Genomic DNA, 23,272 nt, shown 5'->3' with positions numbered 1-23,272 from the left:
CGGAGGATTCGGCCAAGTTACGGAATCCGCACCTGGGGACCCGTGTAATCTTCCCGAAGGGGCGGCCTTTGCGTGTGTGTGATGCTGGGGAGCGAACCCGGGCTCGAGAGTGCTAAGCGCTGTGATCTGCCACTGAACTCCGCCCCCAGTGCAGAAATAGATGTTTTAAATCCCATTTAAAATTGGGAATTTGGGGTCAGAGAAGCCGGCCTCCTAAGGTCACCCAGCTGGCCGACCAAGCCTTCTGGGCTGAAGTGCGGGAAGAAAGGGTGCTTGTGCTCTCCAAGAGTCTGCGGTCATTTGTTTCTTTATTTTCTTTTTTCTTTTGATCCTGGGGGTTGAACCCAGGGCACTTTACCACTGGTTACATCCCCAGCCCTTTTTGTTTTATTTTGAGACAAGGTGTGCGCCATGGTGCCCCGCAGGGCATTTGTTCTTATTCCTTCAGTTTTTACAACCTCCCTGTGCCACCTGCCTTCCTGGGACTGACACTCTGGGGAAGACACAATGAGATGACTTAAGTATCAAAACGAAGAGAGTCTTCAGGGGAGCAGGGAAGGGCACGGGGGGGGGCGGTGTTGGGGGCCTGGGTTGGGGATATTTGAATAAAGTCCTAAAGGAGGTGAGAACCGAGTGCCCTATGCAGTGTGAATAACAGGCGCAAAGGCCCTGGGGCCACAGTGGGTGTGTTCAGGGAGTGAAAGAGCTGCATTGAGGCCAGGGGGACGCGAGCGGGGATGGGGTGGGAAGTCCGGTCAGAGCTGGCCTCTGAGTGCGGAAACCTAGGGGAGACTTCTGAGCCCAGGGACTCGAGCTGACTGCATTCCAACAGGCGCCCTCTGGCGGCCACGTGGGGAACAGCCTGGGGATGGGGAACAGGAGCCGGGGAGGAAGACTGTCAAAACTCAACGCTGGAAGTGGGGACTGGGAGCCGACGCGTGGGATTAGATTTGGGACTTATTTCGGAGGCGGAGGGAAAAAGAGGAGTTTCCAGAACTCCACCTTTCCGTCCCAGCCTCTGGCAAGATGTTTGAGAGACTCGTGATGGTCACACACCTACTGTGTGCCAGGGTCTTGGCCAATTAAATGACTTACATACATGATTTCATTAAGTCCAAATTGGTCGTAAGGACTTAATGAAATCATGTATGTAAATCAGGAGGGAAAGGTGGAACACGCGCAGTAGGAATCTGGATTTATTTAGAAATATTTGCAGCACCAGGCTTTTTTTTTTTTTAAACATAAACATTGTGATTTTTCATATTTATTTATTTATTTATTTATTTTAGTTTTTGGCGGACACAACATCTTTGTTTGTATGTGGTGCTGAGGATCGAACCCGGGCCGCACGCATGCCAGGCGAGCGCGCTACAGCTTGAGCCACATCCCCAGCCCAGCACCAGGCTTTGAACCCAAGGCCTTGTGCATGCTGGACAAGTGCTCTACCACTGAGCTACATCCCCAGCCTTTATACTTTTCTTTTGAGAAAGGTCTTGAACTTATGTTCTCCTGCCTCAGCCTCTTGAGTTGAGATTACAGGCATACATCACCATGCCTGACATAGATTTATTTTAAAAGTAGAGTCTACATGATTCGCTCAGCAGCTATTTGTGGATTAGATGGAGGATAGATAATAGCAATACTTGCAGATACATTCAGTGTGTGGCTGGCGCTGTTCTCAGCACATTATCTCATTTAATCCTCACATCACGCTTTTTTTTTTTTAAATATTTATTTATTTTTTTAGTTCTCGGTGGACACAACATCTTTGTTTGTATGTGGTGCTGAGGATCGAACCTGGGCCGCACGCATGACAGGCGAGCGCGCTACCGCTTGAGCCACATCCCCAGCCCCACATCACGCTTTTATTAGTGCTGTTTTGAACATGGGGAAACCGAGATACAGAAAGGGTAAGTACCTTGTCCAGTCACTGTGCTACTAACAACTATAATATTTTATTACAGAAGCAGCGCAGTGGGCTCTGGGAGTCGGAAAGATCCATTTGGGTTCAATTCCCACATGGCTGGTGGCCTTGGGCAGCTAGTTCACTTAGCATCTCTCGGTGGTGATTTCCTGTCCTTTTATTGTTATTATTTTTGGTACTGTAGATGAAACTCAGGAGGGCTCAACCACTGAGGCACAACCCCAGCCATTTTTATTTTATTTTTTAAATTATTCATTTATTTATTTATTTTGAGACAGGGTCTCACTAAGTTGTTTAGGGCCTGGCTAAATTGATGAGGCTGACTTCGAACTTGTGATCCTCCTGCATCAGCCTCCCGAACCTCTTGGATTACAGGTGTGTGCGACCGAGCCCAGCCAGGCTCCTGCTCTGTTAAATGGGGATTAGAGGGACTCGGGGTGTGGCTCAGTGATAGGGCACACAGGAGCAAGTGTGAGTACCTGGATTCCATCGCTAGCACATCAAAATAAGTTAAATACAGTTAAAAAAAAATGGGGATTTTAGGATGACTTGATGAGATAATGCCTGAAAGAAGAGTGAGCCCAGGGTGTGGAAGGTACTCACTAAATGATAGCAAAGATTTTCTTTAAGGGATTAAGATGCAGCAGTGATCCCGCCCTGCAGGCCCTCGTCTCCCTTGAGGTGAGCCCTAAAGTGTCCTGTGTGCTCTCTCCTTCCTTTCTTGTCCCAAGGCCAGGCCGGCATCACACATTTCCTCCAACTGAGATGTCCCGATATTCACCTGGCTTTCGCTAGCTCTCTGCCCAAATGTCACCTCCTCAGAGAGGCCTTCCTGGACCCTCTGTCCCCTCGCCCTGCCTTATCTTGTCCCTCAGCGTTCTTATTACATGTTTGTTTAGATATTATGTTGTCTGTCTCCTGGAGAAGTGAGTTCGACGGCCGCAGGGACCGGTTGCCATCACAGGCGGGCAGATCAACAGGGGAGTGCGCGCACCGCCCCCTGGTGGCCAGTGGGGAAAACGTCTCCGCCCGCTTGCGAGACCTTCATGTGCCTGTTTACAACTGGAAACTAAAGCTAGAGTTTAACTCCGCTCTGTGTGTAAACACAAAGCATTTTATTATGATGATTATTATTTGCAGTACTGGGAGTTGGACCCAGGCCCTTGTGTCTCCTGGGGATGGGACGCTGGGTAAGTGCTCTTTAACTGATCTATATGTCCAGACTTATTTATTTGGTACTGGGGACTGACCCCAGGTGCCCTTTACCACTGAGCTATATCCGCAGACCTGTTTGTTTTTATTTTGAGACAGGGTCTTGCTAAGTTAGTGAGGGTCTAAACTGCGGAGGCTGGCCTCGAACTTGTGATCCAATCATCTCAGCCTTCGGAGTTGCTGGGATTACAGGTGTGCACCACCTTAGTCTTTTTATAAGGATTGGGGTTCATCCTCATAGCCTCATTCTAACTTAATCACCTCTGTAAAGACTCTGTCTCTGGGTTGGGGATATTTGAATAAAGTCCTAAAGGAGGTGAGAACTGAGTGCCCTGTGCAGTGTGAATAACAGGAGCAAAGGCCCTGGGGCCAGAGTGGGTGTGTTCAGGGAGTGAAGAGCTGCATGGGGGGGGGGGGACGCTTGAGGCTTTGGGGTTGGACATCAATGTAGGAACCTCGGAATGTGACCTCATTTGGAGGAAGGGTCTTGGCAGATGTAATGGAGGCACGGATCTCAAGATGAGATCATGCTGGATTAGGACTGCCCGGAATCAATGTCTGGTGCTTTCATAAAAACAGAAACACAGAGAAGATGACCAGCGAAGGCAGGCAGAGGTAAGGGGCTACATCCCCAAGCCAAGGAATACCAAGAATTGCCAAAAGCCAGAGAGAGGCATGCAAGACTCTCCTTCAGTGCCTCCAGAAGGGACCACCCTGGGGACATCTGAATTTCAGACATCTAGCCTCTAAAACTGGAGAGAATAAGTTTAAATCACCAGGCTGTGGTCATTTGTTACAGAAGGTAGTAGTAGACGTTAGTAGAACCCCTCAGTTGCCTCAATGACACAAGAAAGGAACCTCAATGAGCTTGATTTTCTATCTGTAAAATGGGATTACAGCCATGTGGCACCAGACCCAGTCTATTTTCTGTTTTATTTATTTTTTTGGGGGGTCGTTCTGGAGATTTAACTGAGAGGCACTTCACCATTGAGCAACATCTCCAGACCTGTTTCTAATCTTTTTTTTTTTTTTGGGGGGGGGGATTGAGTAGGGTAGTAGGCCACTGCACCACATCCCCAGCCCTGTTTTCTATTTTCTTTAGAGACAGGGTCTCACTGAGTTGCTTAGCACCTTCTAGTTGCTGAGGCTGGCTTTGAACTCAGTATCCTCCTGTCTCAGCCTCCCAAGCTGCTGGGATTACAGGCATGTGCCACCACACCTGACCTGTTTTTAATTTTGAGACAGGTCTTGCTAAGTTGCTTAGGGCCTTGCTAAATTACTGTGGCTGACCTCGAACTTGCCATTCTCCTGCCTCAGCCTCCTGAGTCACTGGATTACCACCATTCTTTGTCCTTTATATACTTTTGGTCTTCTCCAGATAACTTATAATGCAATGCAAATGCTAAGGAAGTAGTTGCTAATCTGTATTGCCTAGGAAGTAATGAAGAAGTCTGCATGTTCAGTACAAACATAATTTTAGAAAAATGTTTCCTATCTGTGGTTGGTTGTATCCACAGATGTGGAACCTGCAGATACAAAGAGCTGATTGTATTTACATTTTTTGGGGGGGAATACTGGGGATTGAATTCAGGGACACTCGACCCATGATACATGTACCCAGCCCTATTTTGTATTTTATTTAGAGACAGGGTCTCACTGAGTTGCTTAGTGCTTTGCTTTTTTTCCCCCCCTTTTGCTGAGGCTGGCTTTGAACTGGAGATCCTACTTCCTCAGCCTCTGAGGTGCTGGGATTATAGGCGTGTGCCACGACACATGGCTCTTGTATTTACTTTTTATTTCATAAAAAGGGAAGGAAACTAATAATAAAGATACACTCATTCGTTCATCATTTTCTTTCTAATTTTTTTGTGATGCTGGGATGGAACCCAGAACCTCTCAGGTGCCAGGGAAGTGCTTTGCCGCTGAGCCACACCCCCAGCTAGTTTCCAGATTTTTCGAACGAGTGATTTCACAGAAGAAATATGAGAAGTTGACATTTGACTAAAGAGCTGAAGCAAGTGATGTAGTGAGCTTGGCAGGTATTTGGGCAATTATAAGAGGATTAAAGTGCAGTGTACAGAAGGTTTCCGAAGCTTGTTAACAGTAGCCATATAAAGGGCAAGGGATTACCATATATCCACTTTCCGTGATTCAAATCACAAAATAAAATGACTGGCACCTCAGGGAATCTGGTCTGCATACCTGTAACTGTCATCAACTCCTACGAAGGCATACCTCAGCATTACCACCATTCGTCTTAAGCCGCTTATTATGTCTAAATTTTGGTTTATGCAAGTAATTCCTTAAGTCTAGTCAATTCCAGATGGGGCTTCTTTGACTGTCTTCCTGTCTTTGGAATGCACCAACCTCACCCAACACAGAGAGCGACTTCGCGCAGGCTATGTCCTCTGCCTGGGCAGCCAGCCTCTTTCTCCCTCAGACCTGTCCTCCTGACTTCTTCTAAGACATCGATCCTTGCTGTGAAATTCACATTTACCCATGAGGGCTTTGTTTCTCATCTGGACTTCCCGTCCACATTTCCCCTAGCAGAGTCTAGCACTCATTGCTGATTTAGAGAATGAGTGATTATAATGGATACACTTTTTTTTTTGGTACTAGGGATTGAACCCAGGGGCGCTTTATTCCCAGACCTCTTTATTTTGAGACAGGGTCTCGATAGATAAATTGCTGAAGCTGGCCTTGAACGTTTAATAACTCAGTCTCCCGCTTCGCTGGGATGACAGACACGGGCCACCACGCCGGGACACCGGTTACACTAACTCCAGGGTTTCTTCCGCGGGGGTGGGGTGGGCCAAACCCGGTTAGCCTTCGAGGAGTCCTAGGCTAGTGTCAGGCACCTGCTTATTGCAATCCGGAACCAGAGGGCGCGGGAGGAAACATCGTGAGCAGGAGAGGCCGGAGAACGCGGCTGGCATCTCCTTCTCTCTAACGAGCTAATCCAAGCAGAAGGAACTAGCTTCCCAAACACCCCTGGGACCACAGCCACTGGCTCCCACCTCCACCCGCGGGGGCGCGGCCTCTTTAAGGCTCCCGGAAACGGGCTGATAGTACCGGAAGTGACCCTCTTTATTTCCCCTCTTCACGTGGTGGGTGCGGGAAGTGACGAGCGCGGCCCGGGAGCTGCGGACGCGGAGGCCGACCGAGCCGGAGTCGCGGACGCCGCGGGGTCTCCGGGACAGGTGACCGGGGGAGGGGACCGGGAGCGCGCCCGGAGAGGGCGGGGCTTGGAGCCCCACGTGAGGGGAGTCGGAGCACGCGCGGGCGGGGTAGCGAGCACTCGGCGGGGGCGGGGTCAGAGTACTCTGCGGGGGGCGGGGACAGGACGCCCACATGGGGAGTCCGAGGGGCGCTGGCGGGGCGGGACGTTAGTGTGTGGGCAGGGCCGGGGCGGGCCGGGCTGCGGGCGGACCTGCAGCTAGGGTGGGCAGCTGGCGGCGAACCCGAAGAGTTGTGCCGGGCTGGGGGCGGAGCCAAGTGTTGCCCGGAGAGCTGAGGGGCGGGACCGGGACGCGGGTCGAAAGTCCTGTGGGCGGGGCCAGGAAGTTTTCCCTGATTTGGAGTGGGTCCGGAACGTTGGCCGGGAAGTCAGGGGCGGTCCCAGAGGCTGACGACAGGTCCAGGGCGGGGTTCTAAGGTGGAGGGTGCCCGGGGGGCGGGGCCGGAGGGCGAGCGGAGAATGCTTGGGGTAGGAACCAGAAAGTTTTGCCTGAGCCAGGGGCGCGGCCAGAGCACTGGCGGGGGAAGCCCTGAGCGGAGCCCGAACCTTGGTTGGGGAAGCCGGGGGCGGGGCCAAGCCTGACGCGCGCGGCGGGGGCGGGAGTCAGGGGCGGGGCCAGAAGGCTGACCGCGCAGGACGGAGGCGGGGCCATAGCGTTGGCTGGGGAAACTGGGGGCAGAGCCGGGAAAATAACGCGAGAGGCAGGGGCGGGTTCAGGCTGTTGCCCGAGGAGGTAGGGGGCGGGGCCGGGGAGTCGGCTGGGAAGTCGGAAGCAGGGCCAGATTAAGGGCGCGAGAATGTGGGCCGGGCCAGAAGTCTGGCGGGAAAGGCGGGGCCGGAAAGTTTTGCCCTGCCCCGGGGCTGGGCCAGAGGGCAGTCAGGGGCGGGGCCGTGGCGTTCGCAGCCTGGTGGAGGCCGGAACTTTTCCCTGGGAAGCCAAGAGTGGGCGTGGGAAGTTCTGTCCTGGCTGGAGCGAGCATGCACCGGAGAGGTGAAGCCCAATCCGGAAGCCTCCCCGGTGGGCACCGGAACCCGTTATCAGAATAGTTTCTGGTTAGATAATGAGTCAACCATCTTACGTTTTTTCAGGATGCTGGGAGCCGGGCCTAGGGCTTTCCTTGGGAGGTATGGGATTATGTTCTCTGAAGAGTTGGAACTGCTTGCGGTTAGGGCATGTTTTTGAAACTTACCTGCGAAGCTAGAATGTACACTGGGATGTGAGTGGCACCAGAATGAACACAGGAAAGTGGCCCTAGAACTTTCTTGTGCAGGTTGGAGAAGGGATGTAGCTAAAACTCAAACTTTTGAGTTTTGTCTGGGCTAAAACTCCCACTACAGGTTGTGGAGGCTGAGCTAGAATCTTCAGTGAGAGCTAAGCCAGAACTTCCCAAGGAGGGTCTGATTAAAAAGTTTTCATGAAAAATCCGTAGGTCTAAAGCCGAAGGGGCGTGGTCTTTATTTTTTCCAAGTAAGGGGTGCAGCTAAGACTTGAGCAAAATGGAAATGAAGTCCGTAATTCTCTTGGGGTATGGGTATTATTTTGTGTGCATGTCTGTGTGAGGAGCCCCCTATATGGGAGAGACAAAGTAGATTGGGAGTGCCTTTCGTCTTAGTCATGCTGTTTCCTCTGTGCTCAGGAACCCCTAGTGTTGCTTCCAGATTCTGTGGTGGTTGCTGGGATCCTAGCCACAGCTGGTGAAATGGTGAGACCAGAAGTGGGTATCCGGAGTCTGAGCTTTGGGGAAGGGGCTTGGGAGAATGGGATCCAGGGGTCAGACCTGCAGACCCCAGACTGAATTTTCAGGCCCTGGGATACCTAGAGGGTTTCCTTTCCACCCATCAACTGCCTTCCTGTTTCAGGCAGCCACCCTGGATCTGAAATCAAAGGAGGAGAAGGATGCTGAGCTGGACAAGAGGATTGAGGCTCTTCGGAGGAAGAATGAGGCCCTCATCCGGCGCTACCAGGTGCCCTAGCCCTGCCCTGGGAGACCCCATCCCCTCTCCTCCCCCGCAGTGAGTTTTTCTCACCTCTCCCTTCTTTGAAACCTTTTCATGGCTTCCCATCACTCTCAGGATGAAAGCCAAAGGCCTTAGTTAGGCATTCCTTCCTTCATTTCTGTCATTCATTCATTCATTTGCAAATACTCACCCAGGTCTTTACAGCTCCAACTTTTGTTGAGTGGTGCTGGGGCTGACACCAAGACAGCTTCAGGTCTGTCCTTTCAGGGCTCGGAGTTCAGTCAGGGAGAAAGCCCTGTCCCCAGTTGGTGATGATACAGGCCGGGCAAGGTGATGAGGGAATTCAGAGGTTTGTAGGACTCTAGGGAGGGCTCCTGATTCAGCCTGGGGGACATTAGGGAGGGTTTCCTGGAAGAGGGGGCTGCAGAGGCCTGAAGAGTTATAAGACATTAGCCAGTTGAAAAGGAGAAGGGCTTGTGTTTCAGGCAGAGGGAACAGTTTGGGCAAATATTTGGACTTGAGAGAGCTTGGAGCTTAAAGCTCCATGGTCAGTTAGGGAGTATTGATCTAGAGAGGTCAACAGGAGCCAGGTCATGTAAGGCCCTAAATGCCACCAAGCTGAGAGTTTGAACTTTCTCTTGAGGGCACTGGGGGACCATAGAGAGCTTTGAGCAGGAGTGGGACTCTGGCTTTTTAGAGAAGCTTCTCTGGCTGCTGTGAGTTAGTGGAGGGGCAGAGGTGAGAGAAGCCAGAGATTGAGAAGGAAGTTGGGGCAGGAGCTCTAGTGGGAAAAGAGGTGCGTGGCCCAGAACTGTGGTTGAGGGACTTTGTGACTGAGGACAGTAGAAGGTTGGGGGAGAAAGGGAGGATCCAGAACAAGGCCCAAGAGTAGGCAGTGAGGTTTTCCTGGATGTGGGACCTGGGAGGAGCAGTGGACCTCATTTATTCATTCTTCATGTGTCCATTTGTTAAAAAATACTAAGTTTTGGCATGTGTCAGGCAGTGTTCTAGACTTGGGATATGCATCTGTGAAGAGATATCCTGTTCCCTGGTGAACAGGGGATGAGAAGAGGAAGAATGGTGGGGAACTGATTTCTGCAGGGGTTCCGGGGCTGCCTTTCTGAGAGGAGGCATTTGAATAGAGACTGAGGAGTTGGGGGAGTGAGGGACTCTGGGAAAGCTGGCAGGGGGGCCAGCTGGTGCAAAGGCTGTGAGGCAGATCTTGACCTTGTATGTTCTAGAAACAGAATGGTAGGGCAAAAGGGGATGGAGAGAGACAAGGCCAAGCATGGGAGGGGATACTGGGGCCTACAGACTGAGGAAGCCTCTGTTCCTTGCTCAGAGGCGGGCATCGTGAGAGGTCCTAGAGGGGAACAGGACGGGGTCTGAGAGATGATGTTGAAAGGGACCAGCTTTCTTGTTTAGAGCTTCGGAGGGAGGGCTGGGACTAAGATGCAGAGGAATTCAAGAGGCTATGGGAGTCCAGCAGGTGGACAGGGCCCCTGACATTTCTTCTGCCCTACATGTTTGTGCCCAGGAGATTGAGGAGGACCGTAAAAAAGCTGAACTCGAGGGTGTAGCAGTGACAGCCCCTCGGAAGGGCCGCTCAGTGGAGAAGGAGAATGTGGCGGTTGAGGTGGTGAGCTTGTCACCAGTGTGGAGGACTCCTGAGGATGGCGGGGAGAGGGTTGGGGCCTGGGATGAGAAACTCCCCAGCTGCTCCAGACCCACGGGTGGCTTATACCTATTGTCCCCTCTGGGCCTGGTGTGTCCCAGTCTCCCTGTCCAGTGACTGTACTTTCCCCTCCTCCCTCTTCCAGGAGAAGAGCATGGGTCCCTCACGGAGGTCTCCTGGGACCCCTCGGCCCCCAGGGGTCAGCAGGGGCGGGCGGCCCCCTCCCCAGCAGGGAGGCCGGGCAGGCTTGGGCCGGGCATCCCGCAACTGGGAGGACAGTCCTGGGGAGCCGCCTCGAGGAGGAGCTGGGGGCCGGGGCCGAAGGGGCCGGGGCCGGGGGTCTCCTCATCTCTCAGGAGCCGGAGACACCTCAACCTCGGACCGCAAATCCAAGGTAGGAACCAGGCAGGTGGGAAGCTTTTGCCGTCCTCATTCTGTTTTCTTTGTCGTCTTGTTTCTTTCCATTCCTTCTCTCAGGGCTATTTCCCGTTCTCCATGCTCCACCCTCAGCCCCTGCACCTGGGCGCTCTGCAGGGCGGTTGTCCACCTCTCCCTGCCTCCCCTCGCCCTCACGCTACTTGTTTCTCCCCATCTCTTTTTCCTCTTTCTGGCGCTGTCTGGTGGCTGCTCTTGTCTGGTGGCTGATGTGCCCAGGCTGTTCTGGGTTTTCTGTGTCTGTTCCAGTGGTGGGATGCGAGCGTGGGGCTGGTCTTCCTGGCACGCAGGTGGGCTGGTGGGATGTGTCTAGCTTAACGGCTCACAGCTTGCCTGGACTTGGGTACAACCTGGTTCTGTTAGTTACTTGTCCTTGGCCGCTTACTTCCTTCTGTGAACTTGATTCTCTCTCATGTAGGAATCGTGTTTAGATTTAAAGGTTACTATAAGTTGCTGGGTGCACTGGTACATACCTGTAATCCCAGTGGCTTGGAGGCTGAGGTCAGAGGATCACGTGTTCAGAGTCAGCCTAAGCAACCTATTGAGCTGTCCTAAGCACTTTTTTTCATATCCTGTTAGTACTTACACACTTAGCCACATGTCGCTACAAAGACCGGAAAATGAAAAGGTCATCTCCAGCTGTTTTGTTCTTACCTAAAATTTTGGTACTGTGGAAGAACAGAATGGGCTGGGAGGTTACTAGTTACTATTATCATGACCATCATTATTACTGTGGCAGTTAGGGTGTGGGGATCTCCAGCACTCTGACACCAAACTGCCAGTTTCAGTGATTTGCTGGAAAGACTCACAAGGCTCAGAGTATAATTGGACTCAAGCTCAGATTTATTGCTGTTTTTTTTTTGGGGGGGGCTACTGGGGATTGAACTCAGGGGCACTCAACTACACCACTGAGCACATCCCCAGCCCTATTTTGTATTTTATTTAGAGTCAGAGTCTTACCTGCGTGCCATTCACCGAGTGCCTTGCTTTTTGCTGAGGCTGGCTTTGAACTCTCGATCCTCCTGCTTCCGTCTTCAGAGCCACTGGGGTTACAGGCGTGCACCTCTGCACCTGGCTATTGCTGTTTTGACACAAAGCAAAAGCCAGGGGAGGAGGTGCATGGGTGAGGTCTGGAGGCAGCCATGTTCCCTGTGGAGTTAGGGTGCGTTGAATTGTGACGACGTCTGTCTACCAAGGATGCTCAGGAGACACTCAGTGCCCTGGCCTCTTGGAGGCTGGGGCTCCCTGCACACTGTATCTTCCAGAATCCCAGACTCACAGGAGATGGGGCAGGGGCTGCAGCATCTCCCATACTGTTGGCAGAGTCCAGACCCATGGAGCCACCCTCACTGGTTACAGTTGACTGGGAACACACCTAGAATGATTCCCAGATGCCAGCCAGGTGCTATGCCACCTGCCTCTGTCAGGAGAGCGGGCCAGGTGCTGTGCCACACTTTTCTGTACAGCTTTAGCAGTTCTTCCTGATGCTGGGTGTCTTGACCCCGTATCCCCAGGAGTGGGAGGAGCGGCGGAGACAGAACATTGAGAAGATGAACGAGGAGATGGAGAAGATTGCCGAGTACGAGCGCAACCAGCGGGTCAGTACCGCAGGCTCCCAGGCGAGCACTGCTGCCTGATTCCTGGGAGCCAGCCAACCCTGCCTCTGCCCGTAGGAAGGGGTGCTGGAGCCCAACCCAGTGCGGAACTTCCTGGATGACCCCTGGCGACGCAGCGGGCCCCTGGAGGAGCCAGAGCGGGACCGCCGGGAGGGTAGCCGTCGACATGGGCGCAACTGGGGGGGCCCTGACTTTGAGAGGGTGCGCTGTGGCTTGGAGCACGAGCGGCAGGTGAGTGCTGGTAGCTGGGTCCTTGCACTGCTCTCTGGGCTGAGTACAGATGTGCACCAGGCATGTTGGGGACCAGGATAGGTCAAGACTCTCTTTTTGGGCTGGGATCATTGTTTACGTTTTTAAGGATTTGTGTCATGCTTTCTTTTTTTTCGGTACTGGGCATTGAACCCAGGGACGCTCAACCACTGAGCCACATCCCCAGCCCTTTTCTGTATTTTATTTAGAGACAGGGTCTTGCTGAGTTGCTTAGGGCGTTGCTAAATTGGTGAGGCTGTCCTGGAACTTGAGATCCTCCTGCCTTAGCCTCCTGAGGGGCTGGGATTATAGGCGTGCACCACTGTGCCGGTTCTCAAGGCAAGCACTCTACCAACTGAGCTATATCCCCACCTACCCCCAGCTCTCTTTTTTTATTTGTTTATTATTACTTTTTAAAAATATTTTTATTAGTAGTTGATGGATCTTTATTTTATTTACTTATTTATTTATATGTGGTGCTGAGAATTGAACCCGGTGCTTCACACATGCTAGGCAAGCACTCTCCCACCGAGCCCCAGCCCCAGCCCTTTTATTTCTTATTTTGAAACAGGATCTTACTAAGTTGCTGAGGGCCTTGCTAATTTGTTGAGGCTGGTCTTGAACTTGTGCCTCTGCTGCCTCAGCCTCCCCAGCTGTTGGGATTACAGGCCTGCACCACTGTACCCAGCATGTTTTTCTTGTTAGGGCCAGTTTCCCCTTATTCTTTTTTTTTTTTTTTTTTTTTTTGCGGGGGGGGGGGGTTGGTGGTGGTGGTGGTGGTGGTTACCAAGGATTGAACTCAGGGGCACTTGAGCAGTGAGCCCCATCTCCAGTCCTATTTGTATTTTATTTAGAGATGGTCTCACTGAGTTGCTTAGTGCCTCACTTTTGCTGAAGCTGGCTTTGAACTCACCATCCTCCTGCCTCAGCCTTCTGAGCGGCTGGATCCCCTTATTCTTGATGATGTGGCATTTATAAGGCTCTATCGACACATCGTGCTAGGTGAAGGGTGAAGGGTGGGGATGTGACCAGAGAGGGGAGAGTCAATTCCTTGGACTTACACCTCGACAGTATTGGTGGCTTTGCCAGTCCCACACGGCTCAGCTTATAGAGTTAGGTTATAGGGTTCATGTGTGTTTTGGGGTTTTCTCTGATTCCGACATCAGTGTTGTTTATTGGGCACCTACTGGGTAGAAGCACTGCTCTATTTCATTTGTCTTCAAGGTGCTGAGGATGAATCTGGGGCCTCACACCAGCTAGGCAGGTGCTGTATGACTGAGCCTCTCTCCTAGCCCCCAGGCACCGCTTTAGATGCTGGGATGAGTTTTAATGCAAACATAGGCCCTGATAAGTTGACAGCAATGGGAACCAGCCAGATGGAAATTTGGTTAGAGGCCAGGCGGCAACAAATGTTGCCACCAGAGGAGCCCAGCAAGGTGATGATGGTGGATGCTGTTTAGAGATGGGAGAGCCTCTTTGAGTCTATCCTGAGCTGTTGTACTGCTGCTTTGTCACCTTGAACCAGTGACCCCACCTCTGAGTTCAGTGGGGAGGGAAAGGGAGAGGAATAGACCCTGACTGCTTGTGGCTGGGGCAGGGCCGCCGGGCTGGCCCAGGCTGTGCTGGCGACATGACGCTGTCCATGACGGGCCGGGAGCGGTCAGAGTACCTGCGCTGGAAACAGGAGAGGGAGAAGATTGACCAGGAGCGACTACAGCGACACCGCAAGCCCACGGGCCAGTGGCGGCGGGAGTGGGATGCTGAGAAGACTGATGGCATGTGAGTCTGCGCCCTGTTTGCCTGCCCTGGGCTGTTGCCCCTCCTTGCCCTGACCTCTGCCTCCGTTGCTTCTCTGTTTCCTCACCTGGGCTGTTAGTGATGAATGCTGTAGTTTGTCAGGTCTCCATGGCACACGAGAGCCTTCACAGGACACCCTGCTCAACTGGTCCAGGCTGGATGTGAGCCTGTGGGTGCCCTGGGGCTCAGCTCCAGATCAGGTGTAGCTCAGGTGTGCCGAGACAAAATCCTTTTTTTTTTCTTTAAGTGAGAGCCAGCATTAAAGGTGTGGTTGCACAAACCTGTAATTTCCATTATTCGGGAAGCTCAGGCATGAGGAGCCTGAGTTGGAGGCCAGCCTGGGCCACCTAGTGAGACCCTGTCTCAAAAAATAAAAAGGGCTGGGAACATAGGTTAGTGGTAGAGTGCTTGTCTAGGACACACGAGCCGTGGGTTCCATCCTCAGAACTCCCCCCCCCCCAAAAAAAAAAAAAAAAAGATATAAATCTATGGAAACTTCTGGTGTAGTCCAGTAGAGCAAAGCACAGAGCATGGGATAAAACCGGAGGTTGCTGATCTTTAAAGAATACCATTCCTCACCTCTTCAAGAACTTTCTGCTTGGCTCTGGAAGTTGGTCCTCATGACAGTGACATAGTGATGCTGTGGCTTTAAGTTTGAACACGCTCCGTATGTGTTCATTCTGGGGTGTGGGCAGAGGGCAGCAGCTGCCTGGGGAGACAGATGTCCTGGTGTTGGCGGACAGACAGGTGACAGAGACCCTTCCTCATTGTTAGCCGGCAGGGAAGCAAGCTCTGCCCCTCCAGTGGGTGTTGCGCAATGGCTTTGTGGCTTAGGGTGTGGATGTAAATTTTATTTTTGAGGTGCTGTGGCCTGGAGCATGTTAGGCAAGCACCTTAAACTGAGCTACCGCCTGACCCTAGGGATGTAAATTCTAAGGTCACCTGGGCATGAAAGACCTTTCTGGTCGCCCCTCTGTCCTCTCATCTTGCAGCTTCCCTCTGTCCCACTGACCTGTCCCCAAGTAGCACACATCCTTGCATCAGGCCTGACTCTGTCCTCCTCTGGGCTCAGAAAACATCCACCTTAAAGTGTCATTGTCATTGTCATGAGGACCAACTTCCATAGCCAGGCAGAACGTTCTGGAAAAGCCCACGAATGGCAGTCTGATGCTCTGTCCTTTGCTGCATTGGAAGTTTTCATTTACCTATAATGTTGTTTTGTTGGCTTTGGTTAAAGAAAAAAGAGGACTTTGTCTTTTTGCTTAGTGGTTAGGAACATTATTATTATTAATTTTATTGGATCATGAGTCAAGCTTTTGCAAGTGTGAGAATTATTTAGGTATTTTAGCTTATCCTTCTAAGGGATAGGTAACTGGGCTTTTAGGGAGACATTCTCAGGTTTAAGAAAGGAAAAATAATTATTTTTGTGTGTGTCCCCAAAGCAGTCTACAACAGGTGTAATGAACACACTTGCAGTGATTTTATCAGATGCTTATCAAGGCCCCCCTGTGTGACATGAAAGGTTCTAGGTGACAGGGATCTAGAATGAATAAAATGTTTCTGCCACTAGACTTGGAGTCCTGTGGGCAAGATGGGAGGGGGGTAAATCTGATTTCGGGTCATAAAGAATAATGAAGCAGAGGAAGGAGAACATGAACGGGAGTTTTTATTTTAGTTTTAGATAACACGTTCCTGTAGGTGGGGTTCAGGAAAATCTCTGTCTCTAGAGCTAAGGCCTGAAGGAGGCCAGAGAGTGAGCAACAGGTATAAAGGCCTGAGGCAGGAGCCAGGAGTGCTTGGAGAACCTGCTTCGTTGGCCAGGTGAGAAAGAGAGAGTGTGACAGGAAGTGAGGTTCAGACAGGTAGCTGGCGATCATTATTTTGTAGGGGTCTGTTGAGACCCATTGGTATTTTTATCTGGGGGGCCAAATTCTCAATTTTTTTTCTTTCTGTGGTTATCAGTAGGATGTCAGGTTGCCTCATGCATCATCTGATCCTGTCCTCTTCCTAGTGACCCTTTCTGGTTGCCCCTCTGTCTTCTCATCTGGTTTCTGTCCCTGGCCTCCAGCACTCCCCCTGCTTCCTCATTCCTGCGCCCTCTGCTCATCCCTGCTCTCTTTCCCAGGTTCAAGGATGGCCCAACCCCTGCCCATGAACTGTCCCACCGCTATGGTGAGTGGTGTTCTTGGACCGGCCAAGACAGTGGCTGGACTGGGGTTGGGTGGGAAGTAGTTTGCGCTGTCCCCCTTCCCCTGCCTTCTTCAGGTTCTATTTCTGTTGCAGATGAACAGGCCTGGGCCCGGCCTCCCAAACCCCCCACTTTTGGGGAGTTCCTGTCACAGCGTAAAGCTGAGGTCAGCAGCCGCAGAAGGAGAAAGAGCAGCCGACCCCAGGCCAAGGCAGTGCCCCGAGCCTACAGGTGGGGACACCCCTTCCCGCAGCATGTGCACATCTCTGGGAGGTCGTTTTTTCCTTGGACTTGGGTGGGGCTGTGTGTCTTGGCCTCATCTGTCTCTAAGGTGCTTGGTTTGGCGTCTGGGGTCTGGATCTTGGCTTCATCATTCATGTGTCCTCTCCTCGCTTGGCATTCATCTCTGCTGCCACCTGGTTCCCCTTCATTTCTCCTGTTCCCTGATGGTTGGGGACACACATTCACCATTCCCTTCTCAGTGCTCTCTGGACAGCTCTGCTCTGGGGAGGAGTGGGCAGTTGGAAGTCCCTTCCTCTTGTCACTTGAGGCCTCACCCCTTTCCTTCTAGTGACCATGATGACCGCTGGGAGACAAAAGAGGAGGCAGTGTCCCCAGCCCCTGAGGCCCCACAGCCCCCGTCCCAGGAGGAGACACCCATGCAGGTAAGGCAGGGCACGGGGTGTGGGGCTCGGGGCCACGTCCTTTCCCTGACCTACTGTGTTCCCTGCAGCCTCCGGAGCCACCTGCTCCTGCCCACCGGCCTCCTGAGGATGAGGGGGAGGACGAGGAAGAAGAAGAATGGGAGGATGTGAGTGAGGATGTGACTGAGGACGAGGAGGAGGAGGAGGAGGACGAGGAGGAGGAAATTGAGGACGAGGGCACTGAGGAGCAGGAGGAAGAGCCAGCCCATGAGCACCAACCCCAAGAGGCCGAGCCCTCTGGTGGTGCCCCCAGCGAGCAGGCCGAGCAGGCGGAGGAGGCAGCGCCTTCCAGGGCTGAGGATACACTTCCCCAGGCGCCTGCCACGCCCTCCAGCCCCTTCTCACCACCTGGTGGCCACCAGCCTGTGTCAGATTGGGGTGAGGAGATGGAGCAGAATTCTCCCCGGACCACCCACCCTGCTGGTGCCCTCTCTCCGGGTGAGGCCTGGCCTTTTGGGAATGCATGAAGCCGGCTGCCTGTGTGTGCGCACAGGGGTGTGATGGGCCTGGGGACCCCATGCCCACGGTGCTGGCTGCTGGGGAGGGCAGTCCGTGTCCCCTCTGTGCTGTCATGCCCCTGTCTCTAGAGTACCCACTCCCAGACTTCCCCAGGTCCTCCAGAGCCCCTCCTCAATAAAGAACTCACATCCTCAAATGACATTCCCCTAAGTGTGTCCTTAAGGCCCCTCTAACTCCCCTTGGGTCTCATCTCTCCGAGTGGGGAGATGTTTGGAGGGAGAGGGGGCTTGACTGGGCCTCCCCTTCCCCAGGAGGTGACCAGCCGGCCTCTGCCTCCCTGGAGAGTGGGCACAGTCTCCCAGGAGCCCAGAAAGCTGAAGAGGAGGGGTCTGAGGCAACACCAGGTGGGGGTGTGCATGCAGTGGGGGAGGTGGCGTGGCCTGCCTTCCCCTCTGGGTGGCCAGGGAAGGGCTTGTGGTGGAGCTGTGTGGCAGCAGTGGGGCCTGGGTGTGAGGTTAGAATGCCACCTCTGGGGTGAGCCTGAACACGGCTGGGGTTGAGGAGGGGCTTCAGGGCCACAGGGATGGTCCAGCAGGGGAGACAGCAGCAGGGGATTAGGATTCATAAGAATTTAGGAGTTAGAGGTCAACCCCAGACTTAAGGAAAGCAGTGGAGAAGTAATGAGGTGGATTTACTCTCTAGGGGAGGACCTAAAGGGCAGGATTCAGAATTTAAACTTGGCCCTAAATGTTGAAATAAGAGTTGGGGGTGGGAGGTGTAGCTCAGTGGTTCTGGGCTTATTTTACTTGCAGGAAGTAAAAACGACAGTGGGACAGAGTATGGGATTTATCTGTGAGTGGGATTATAGGGTTTGGGGGTGCAGCCCTGTGGTGGAAATTAGAATAGGGCCCAATTCGATTTTGGCCCCTGCAGAGTGGGAGCAAGAGGCTGAACCCCTTTTCTCCATCATTTAGTGGGAGCCATTTTGAACCAGTGATAGTGTCCCTCTCCCCAGTGGAGTTGGCTTAGGATTTGGGCCAGAGCCAAGGAGGGACCGGTTAGAAAGCTGGATGGTGGGGATGTAAGGGAATGGAGGGCTGGTCCCCTGGGGCTTGCTTGATGGAGGTTGCTTAGGGATGGGGATCGGGCTGAGCTGAGCTATCTTTGGTCACGTGTTGTCTGGATCACCCTGATCTCATGCCAGCATTTCCCTCTTGTAGACAGGGTATATGCTGCCTTGTGGGTCCACTGAAGATTAAGACTTCCTTGGCCCCTAAACCGCTTAGTGCTCGGCCGGCTGCAGCCAGGCGGGATTGGGATGAGGGGCAGGGCCAGATGGGGGAGGGTGGCCCCGGAACTAGGGGAAGGCAGGGAGTCTCTTTCCCTCTGTTGACAGCCCCTTCTCTCCCCAGAGGTGGGCCCCGAGGGCCAGGAGACGGCGGAGATCACGGACTTCCAGAGGGTGCGTTTCTGCAAGGTGGTAGCGGCCGCTCCACCCCCAGGGGCCGCCCGCTGACCGCATCCGCTGTACCTGGCTGGCATCGGTCCTCTGCACTAACCTCCCACCGCCTCGCTCCTCTGCTTCTGCCACACTCCCGCCAGGAGAGGGTTAAATGTAAGGGGGGAGGAGCCAGGGTCACTGTAGAGGGCGGGGCCAGGACAGTAGTGTAAATTTGGTGAGGATTCTGTCCAGGCCCTACCCACGGGGAACCTCGTGGGAAGGCCGAGACGCCTCCGAGTTAGCGCCCCCAGGAGGCCGTGCGGGCTAGGTGCCAGCCTCCTGGCCGAATTTCCCGTCTCCAGGAGCCTACATCTGGGGCTTGGCAAGTCGCCGGTGACTCCTCCGCAGGACTTCAATCTCTAGGGCACCGGCCCGTCTCTATTAAACGCAGTGCTTCCGCTGACCTTTGAACTGCATTTGTGGCCTGGACAGGCTGGGTTGCGCTGCTTGGCGGGCTTTTCTCTGGCGGAAGAGGCGGGATAAAGGGGTCTTCCTTCTCCCCCCCTGATTCGTCTTCCTTCCCCTCCCGCAGGCCTCCTTGAATTCCTGAAGACGCTGCTGGGAGGGGACTGACGCTTCCCCGCCTGGATGGGGGGAGGGGCGGCAGGAGGGGTTCTATTTGGATCTCCGGGCTGGGTTCTCTCCTCGGAGCCCCTGGGACCCCACGGCTGTAGGGCGAGAAGGGAACTGAGGGTGGGTGGCGGAGTTGCTGGGAGAGGGAGCGATCGGGTGAGGGCGAGGTCGGAGCCTCGGGGGTGAGGTTAGCCTCAGAACACCTGAAAGGGCAGTAGGTGGCCGCTGTCTAGGGGCAGGTGGGGGTGCCAGGCAGGGCCCTGCGTCTGGAGGAGTTCGGGTGTGTGCGGGGCGAGCATGTGGGGGCGGAGCGCGGGGGCGTGGTCGGGGTGGGGGCGGAGCGCGGGGGCGTGGTCGGGGTGGGGGCGGGCGGAGAGCCAGGGTTGGAGGGCCCCGGCCGGCTCGCAGGCGGGGGACCCCGAGTCGTAGCCGGGACAGTCTGAAGGAGGGCAGAGGCGAGGGTGGGCCCGGACGAGAGCACGAGGCGAGGCTTGAGCTTGAGAGGCGGGTGGAAGGCGCGCGGGAGTCCGGAGCCTGCGGGGACAGGTGACCGGGTTAGGACTCAGGAGCAGCGGAGGACTTGGGACGGGCTAGCGTGAGGGGCGGAGGCGGTGGAGGCCCGCCGCGCGGAGGCGGGCGGTCGCTGACGCGGGGCGGTGCGCGGGGGCGGGGCCTGGCGGGCTGTGGCGTGGGGCGGGCGGGCCGCGGCGATGCGGGGCACGAGCTGCGTGGGCGGCGGCGGCGAGAGCCCCGGCGGCGCTGGGCTGAGTGAGGGCCCGCGAGGCCGCTGGCTGCGCCTGGCCCCCGTCTGTGCCTACTTTCTCTGCGTCTCGCTGGCCGCGGTGCTGCTCGCCGTGTACTACGGGCTCATCTGGGTCCCCACGCGGCCCCCCGCCGCCCCCGCCGCCCCGCCGCCCAGCGCGCCGTCCCCGCCGTGTGCTGCCCGCTCGGGCGCGCCGCCTGTCCCGGTGCCTGCCGCCGCCTCAGTGTCCTGCCTCCCGGGCGCCCCGGGCGGGCCGCGACCCCAGCACGAACTGCCGCGGAGCCGCCGCCACAGCGACCACCGCCGCCGCCTGACGCCGGGAGAGACGCCCGAGGCCATGGGGGGGCGAGGGCCAGGGTAGCCGCCCCTTCCACCCCGACCCGATCGTCGTCAGCCCTCGAGAGCCCCGTGCAGCTCGCCCAGGATGGATGCCGTCCCCCGAGGGTCCCGGGCTCTCGGTGACCTCGCCTAGCGCCTTCGGAGCCGTCATCCTGAAGAATGGGGGGCAGCGGGTGCGAGCTCCGGCCTCGCCCTGTGCAGCTCTCCTGCCGCCAGGCCGGTTCTCCTCCAGCCGGCAGGCCCCCTCCGACCTCCCCTCCTGGCCTCCCCCGTGGGATTCTGAGCACAGAGCCCACAGCCCACCCCGCTTCTCCCCGGATCCTCGTGCCCGGCTCCAATAAACTCTAGCCCTAGCTGCCTCGTGCGGTGTCTGTGGTGTTAGCGGAGATGCGTCCTCTTCCAAATCTGAGAAGTCTTTCTGGGGTTTGGCATTTGTCTCTTGCCATGGGTGGGTTTTGTGGGCTTTCTCCCTTCTCCAGGGGACGCTCTTTCTTTTTTCATTGCCTTTGTGTAAATTTTAGGTTAGGGTGGGGAGAAGAGGCTTATCACTACCAGGGCCACTGAAGGTCAGACAGCATGAAGGACTTTCCAGTTTTTAATGTGCTTGGGACAGAGAAAAGTGCCTTTCTGAAGAAAGAAATTAAAAATAAGTAAACAAAGAGGGTCTTCCCCAACAGTATGGGAGACAAACTGGATTCTGAGAATTGCTGTATTTTAATCACATGTTAGGAACAGAGACTAAATCACCGTGACGCAGAAAGCTAGGAAGAAAGGGTGCTTGCCTTCTTCCAGGTGTGGAGGGTGGACAGGGGTGGCTGTGGGGACTTTCTGCTTCTCTGTAAACCTGCCACTGACCGTGAGTACAGCCTCTGGTCAGGATTGCTGCTGCTGAGCTACGGCTGAGAAACTCAGGACAAGCTTCTGGGGAAGGAGTCAGGGGTAGTTGAGACCTGGCCCTGGGCAGGGCCTGGGATCCTGCGTGCAGGAAGTGGTTTTCCTGTCCGGGCTCCCCCCTCAAACTGGAGACTCTCCCAGAAGAGTGAGGCTGAGCCTCTTCTCCCAGATGGATGGTTTGGTCCCAGGACGAGGAGGAGAGGAGTGTCAGTTACTCAGCGGGCCCCAGCATTCCCCAGAGGGCGACTTGGTCAGAAGTGGAATGCAGGAAGCCAGCGATCTACACTAGCCAGGCTAGTCGGTGTCCAGGGGCACAGACTTGGGGCTGAGTTGCCCAGATTCAAATCCCAGTTCCTCTTGTTGCCTATGTGACTTCAGGCAGGTTACTCAACCTCTCTGGTCCTGTAAAATGAAGAGGACAGCACTTACAGAGCTCCTATGAGGACTCCATAAGCTAGTGACCTAAAGCCCTCAGAGCAAAGCCACATGTTCTCTCTCTCCACCACCTCTGTCCCTTGGGGCTTTAAAAACCACAGCTAGGGTCCCACGGGATATCAAGTTAGTCCAAGGCCCTGGACCCAGCAAGTAGTGAGTTCAGGGGAGGCTCTGCTCCCGGCTGGTCCCCTCTTTCTAGTTTCTAACTTTCTTGGCTCCAGTTGTCAACAGTCTCCTGCTCTGTCTGCATCTTTGCTGTCTCCCTGCCCCCGTGCTGTCTGTCTGCACCGTCTGTCTCTCTGGTGTCTCTCCATGTTGTCTCTGTCGCCACTGTTCCCCCTCCTTCCCGCCCCCTGCTCATTTCTCCCTTGGTCTCAGCCTCCACACCTCTGGCTCCTTCCCTTTCTTTGCTTCTCTTCCCTTCTCCCTCTTCTCAACTTCTCTTTCAGTCCCTCCCTTAATCTTTCATTTTACAAAACAACAACAGTTTTTTTTTAGCAGGTACCGTGTGCAAGGACTTACAAACACTGGAGCACAGCACGGAACAGAGCAGGCAAAACCTGCTGCTCTCAGAAGCCCATAATGCATATCATGAGTAACTCACATGTGTTACGTCAGGTAGCCACAGCACAGAGGAAAAAATGAAACAGCAAAGGTGGCAGGGGAGATAGGGGAGCTGGTTACTGGACCTGGGCAGGCAGATCTCTGGGGAAAGATTGCTCCAGGCCAAGGCAAGTGCAAAGGCCCTGCGGCTGGAGGGTCTTGGCTGGTTACTGACCAGCAACAGGCAAGTGTGGCCAGAGCAAGAGGGAGTGAGGGGAGAAAGGAAGGAGGTGATGGAGGGCAGAATGCTCATGGCCTTGTGGGCCACGGTAAGGACTTTGGTTTTTACTTGGAATGAGGCAGGAGCTGTGGGAAGCTTCTGAGCTGAGGAGGGATGGTGCTGACTTGGATATTGGCCACCGCCTCTGCTGCCATGCATTGGGGACAGTCAGCACCACAGCCGAAGCTGGGAGCCCAGTGAGGGGGTGCTGACGGGAGAGGGAGAGAAGAGGTTGGTTCAAACCTCTCTGGATGGTGGTAAAATATACATAAATTACCACTTTAAAGTCCAAGTTCAAGGGCATTGAATATATTCCCATGGTCTCGCACACTGCTGTCTTCCCACGCTGCAACCCTGGTCCCTGCCTCCCTGGCCACGCCAATCTACTGCCTGTCACTCTGAGTTGCTCCGCTGCACACATTCCACATCCTTGGAATCCTACACCGGGCCATCTCTGGTGTCCTGCTTCCTTCCCGCAGCACTGTGGC

The 23,272-nt window shown here is 54.5% G+C and overlaps 2 protein-coding genes across 18 annotated transcripts; both read left to right on the top strand.

Annotated features, from left to right (window-relative positions):
• Positions 1-6,060: 6,060 nt before the first annotated feature.
• On the top strand, positions 6,061-19,839 carry Ccdc9 (coiled-coil domain containing 9). 17 transcript variants are annotated; one of them, XM_058582933.1, is made up of 15 exons: positions 7,385-7,499; positions 8,012-8,089; positions 8,235-8,339; positions 9,871-9,972; positions 10,154-10,402; positions 11,958-12,041; positions 12,117-12,290; positions 13,906-14,087; positions 16,231-16,277; positions 16,389-16,524; positions 16,865-16,958; positions 17,027-17,435; positions 17,768-17,860; positions 18,869-18,918; positions 19,490-19,839. In XM_058582933.1, the coding sequence occupies exons 2-15, from the start codon at positions 8,075-8,077 to the stop codon at positions 19,505-19,507; spliced, it is 1,758 nt and encodes a 585-aa protein (XP_058438916.1). In that variant the 5' UTR covers positions 7,385-7,499; positions 8,012-8,074; the 3' UTR covers positions 19,508-19,839. The 17 variants fall into 17 exon arrangements, with proteins under 17 accessions (XP_046311698.2, XP_058438910.1, XP_058438912.1 ...); XM_058582937.1 differs by lacking the exon at positions 19,490-19,839 and having other exon boundaries at positions 9,871-9,969; positions 10,154-10,186; positions 10,355-10,402; positions 18,869-19,360; XM_058582936.1 differs by lacking the exon at positions 19,490-19,839 and having other exon boundaries at positions 10,154-10,186; positions 10,355-10,402; positions 18,869-19,360.
• Positions 19,840-19,881: 42 nt separating this feature from the next.
• On the top strand, positions 19,882-20,985 carry Inafm1 (InaF motif containing 1). The gene has a single exon (XM_046455734.2). It carries the CDS (start codon positions 20,241-20,243, stop codon positions 20,652-20,654), a length of 414 nt encoding a protein of 137 aa, XP_046311690.1. The 5' UTR covers positions 19,882-20,240; the 3' UTR covers positions 20,655-20,985.
• Positions 20,986-23,272: the final 2,287 nt, after the last annotated feature.

Source organism: Marmota monax, unplaced genomic scaffold (genome assembly GCF_021218885.2).
Source record: "Marmota monax isolate L192 unplaced genomic scaffold, Marmota_monax_Labrador192_F-V1.1 WCK01_AAM20220418_F8-fsc00149, whole genome shotgun sequence".
NCBI classification, from domain to species: Eukaryota; Metazoa; Chordata; class Mammalia; order Rodentia; family Sciuridae; genus Marmota; species Marmota monax.
This window is presented reverse-complemented; position numbering and strand designations above follow the sequence as displayed.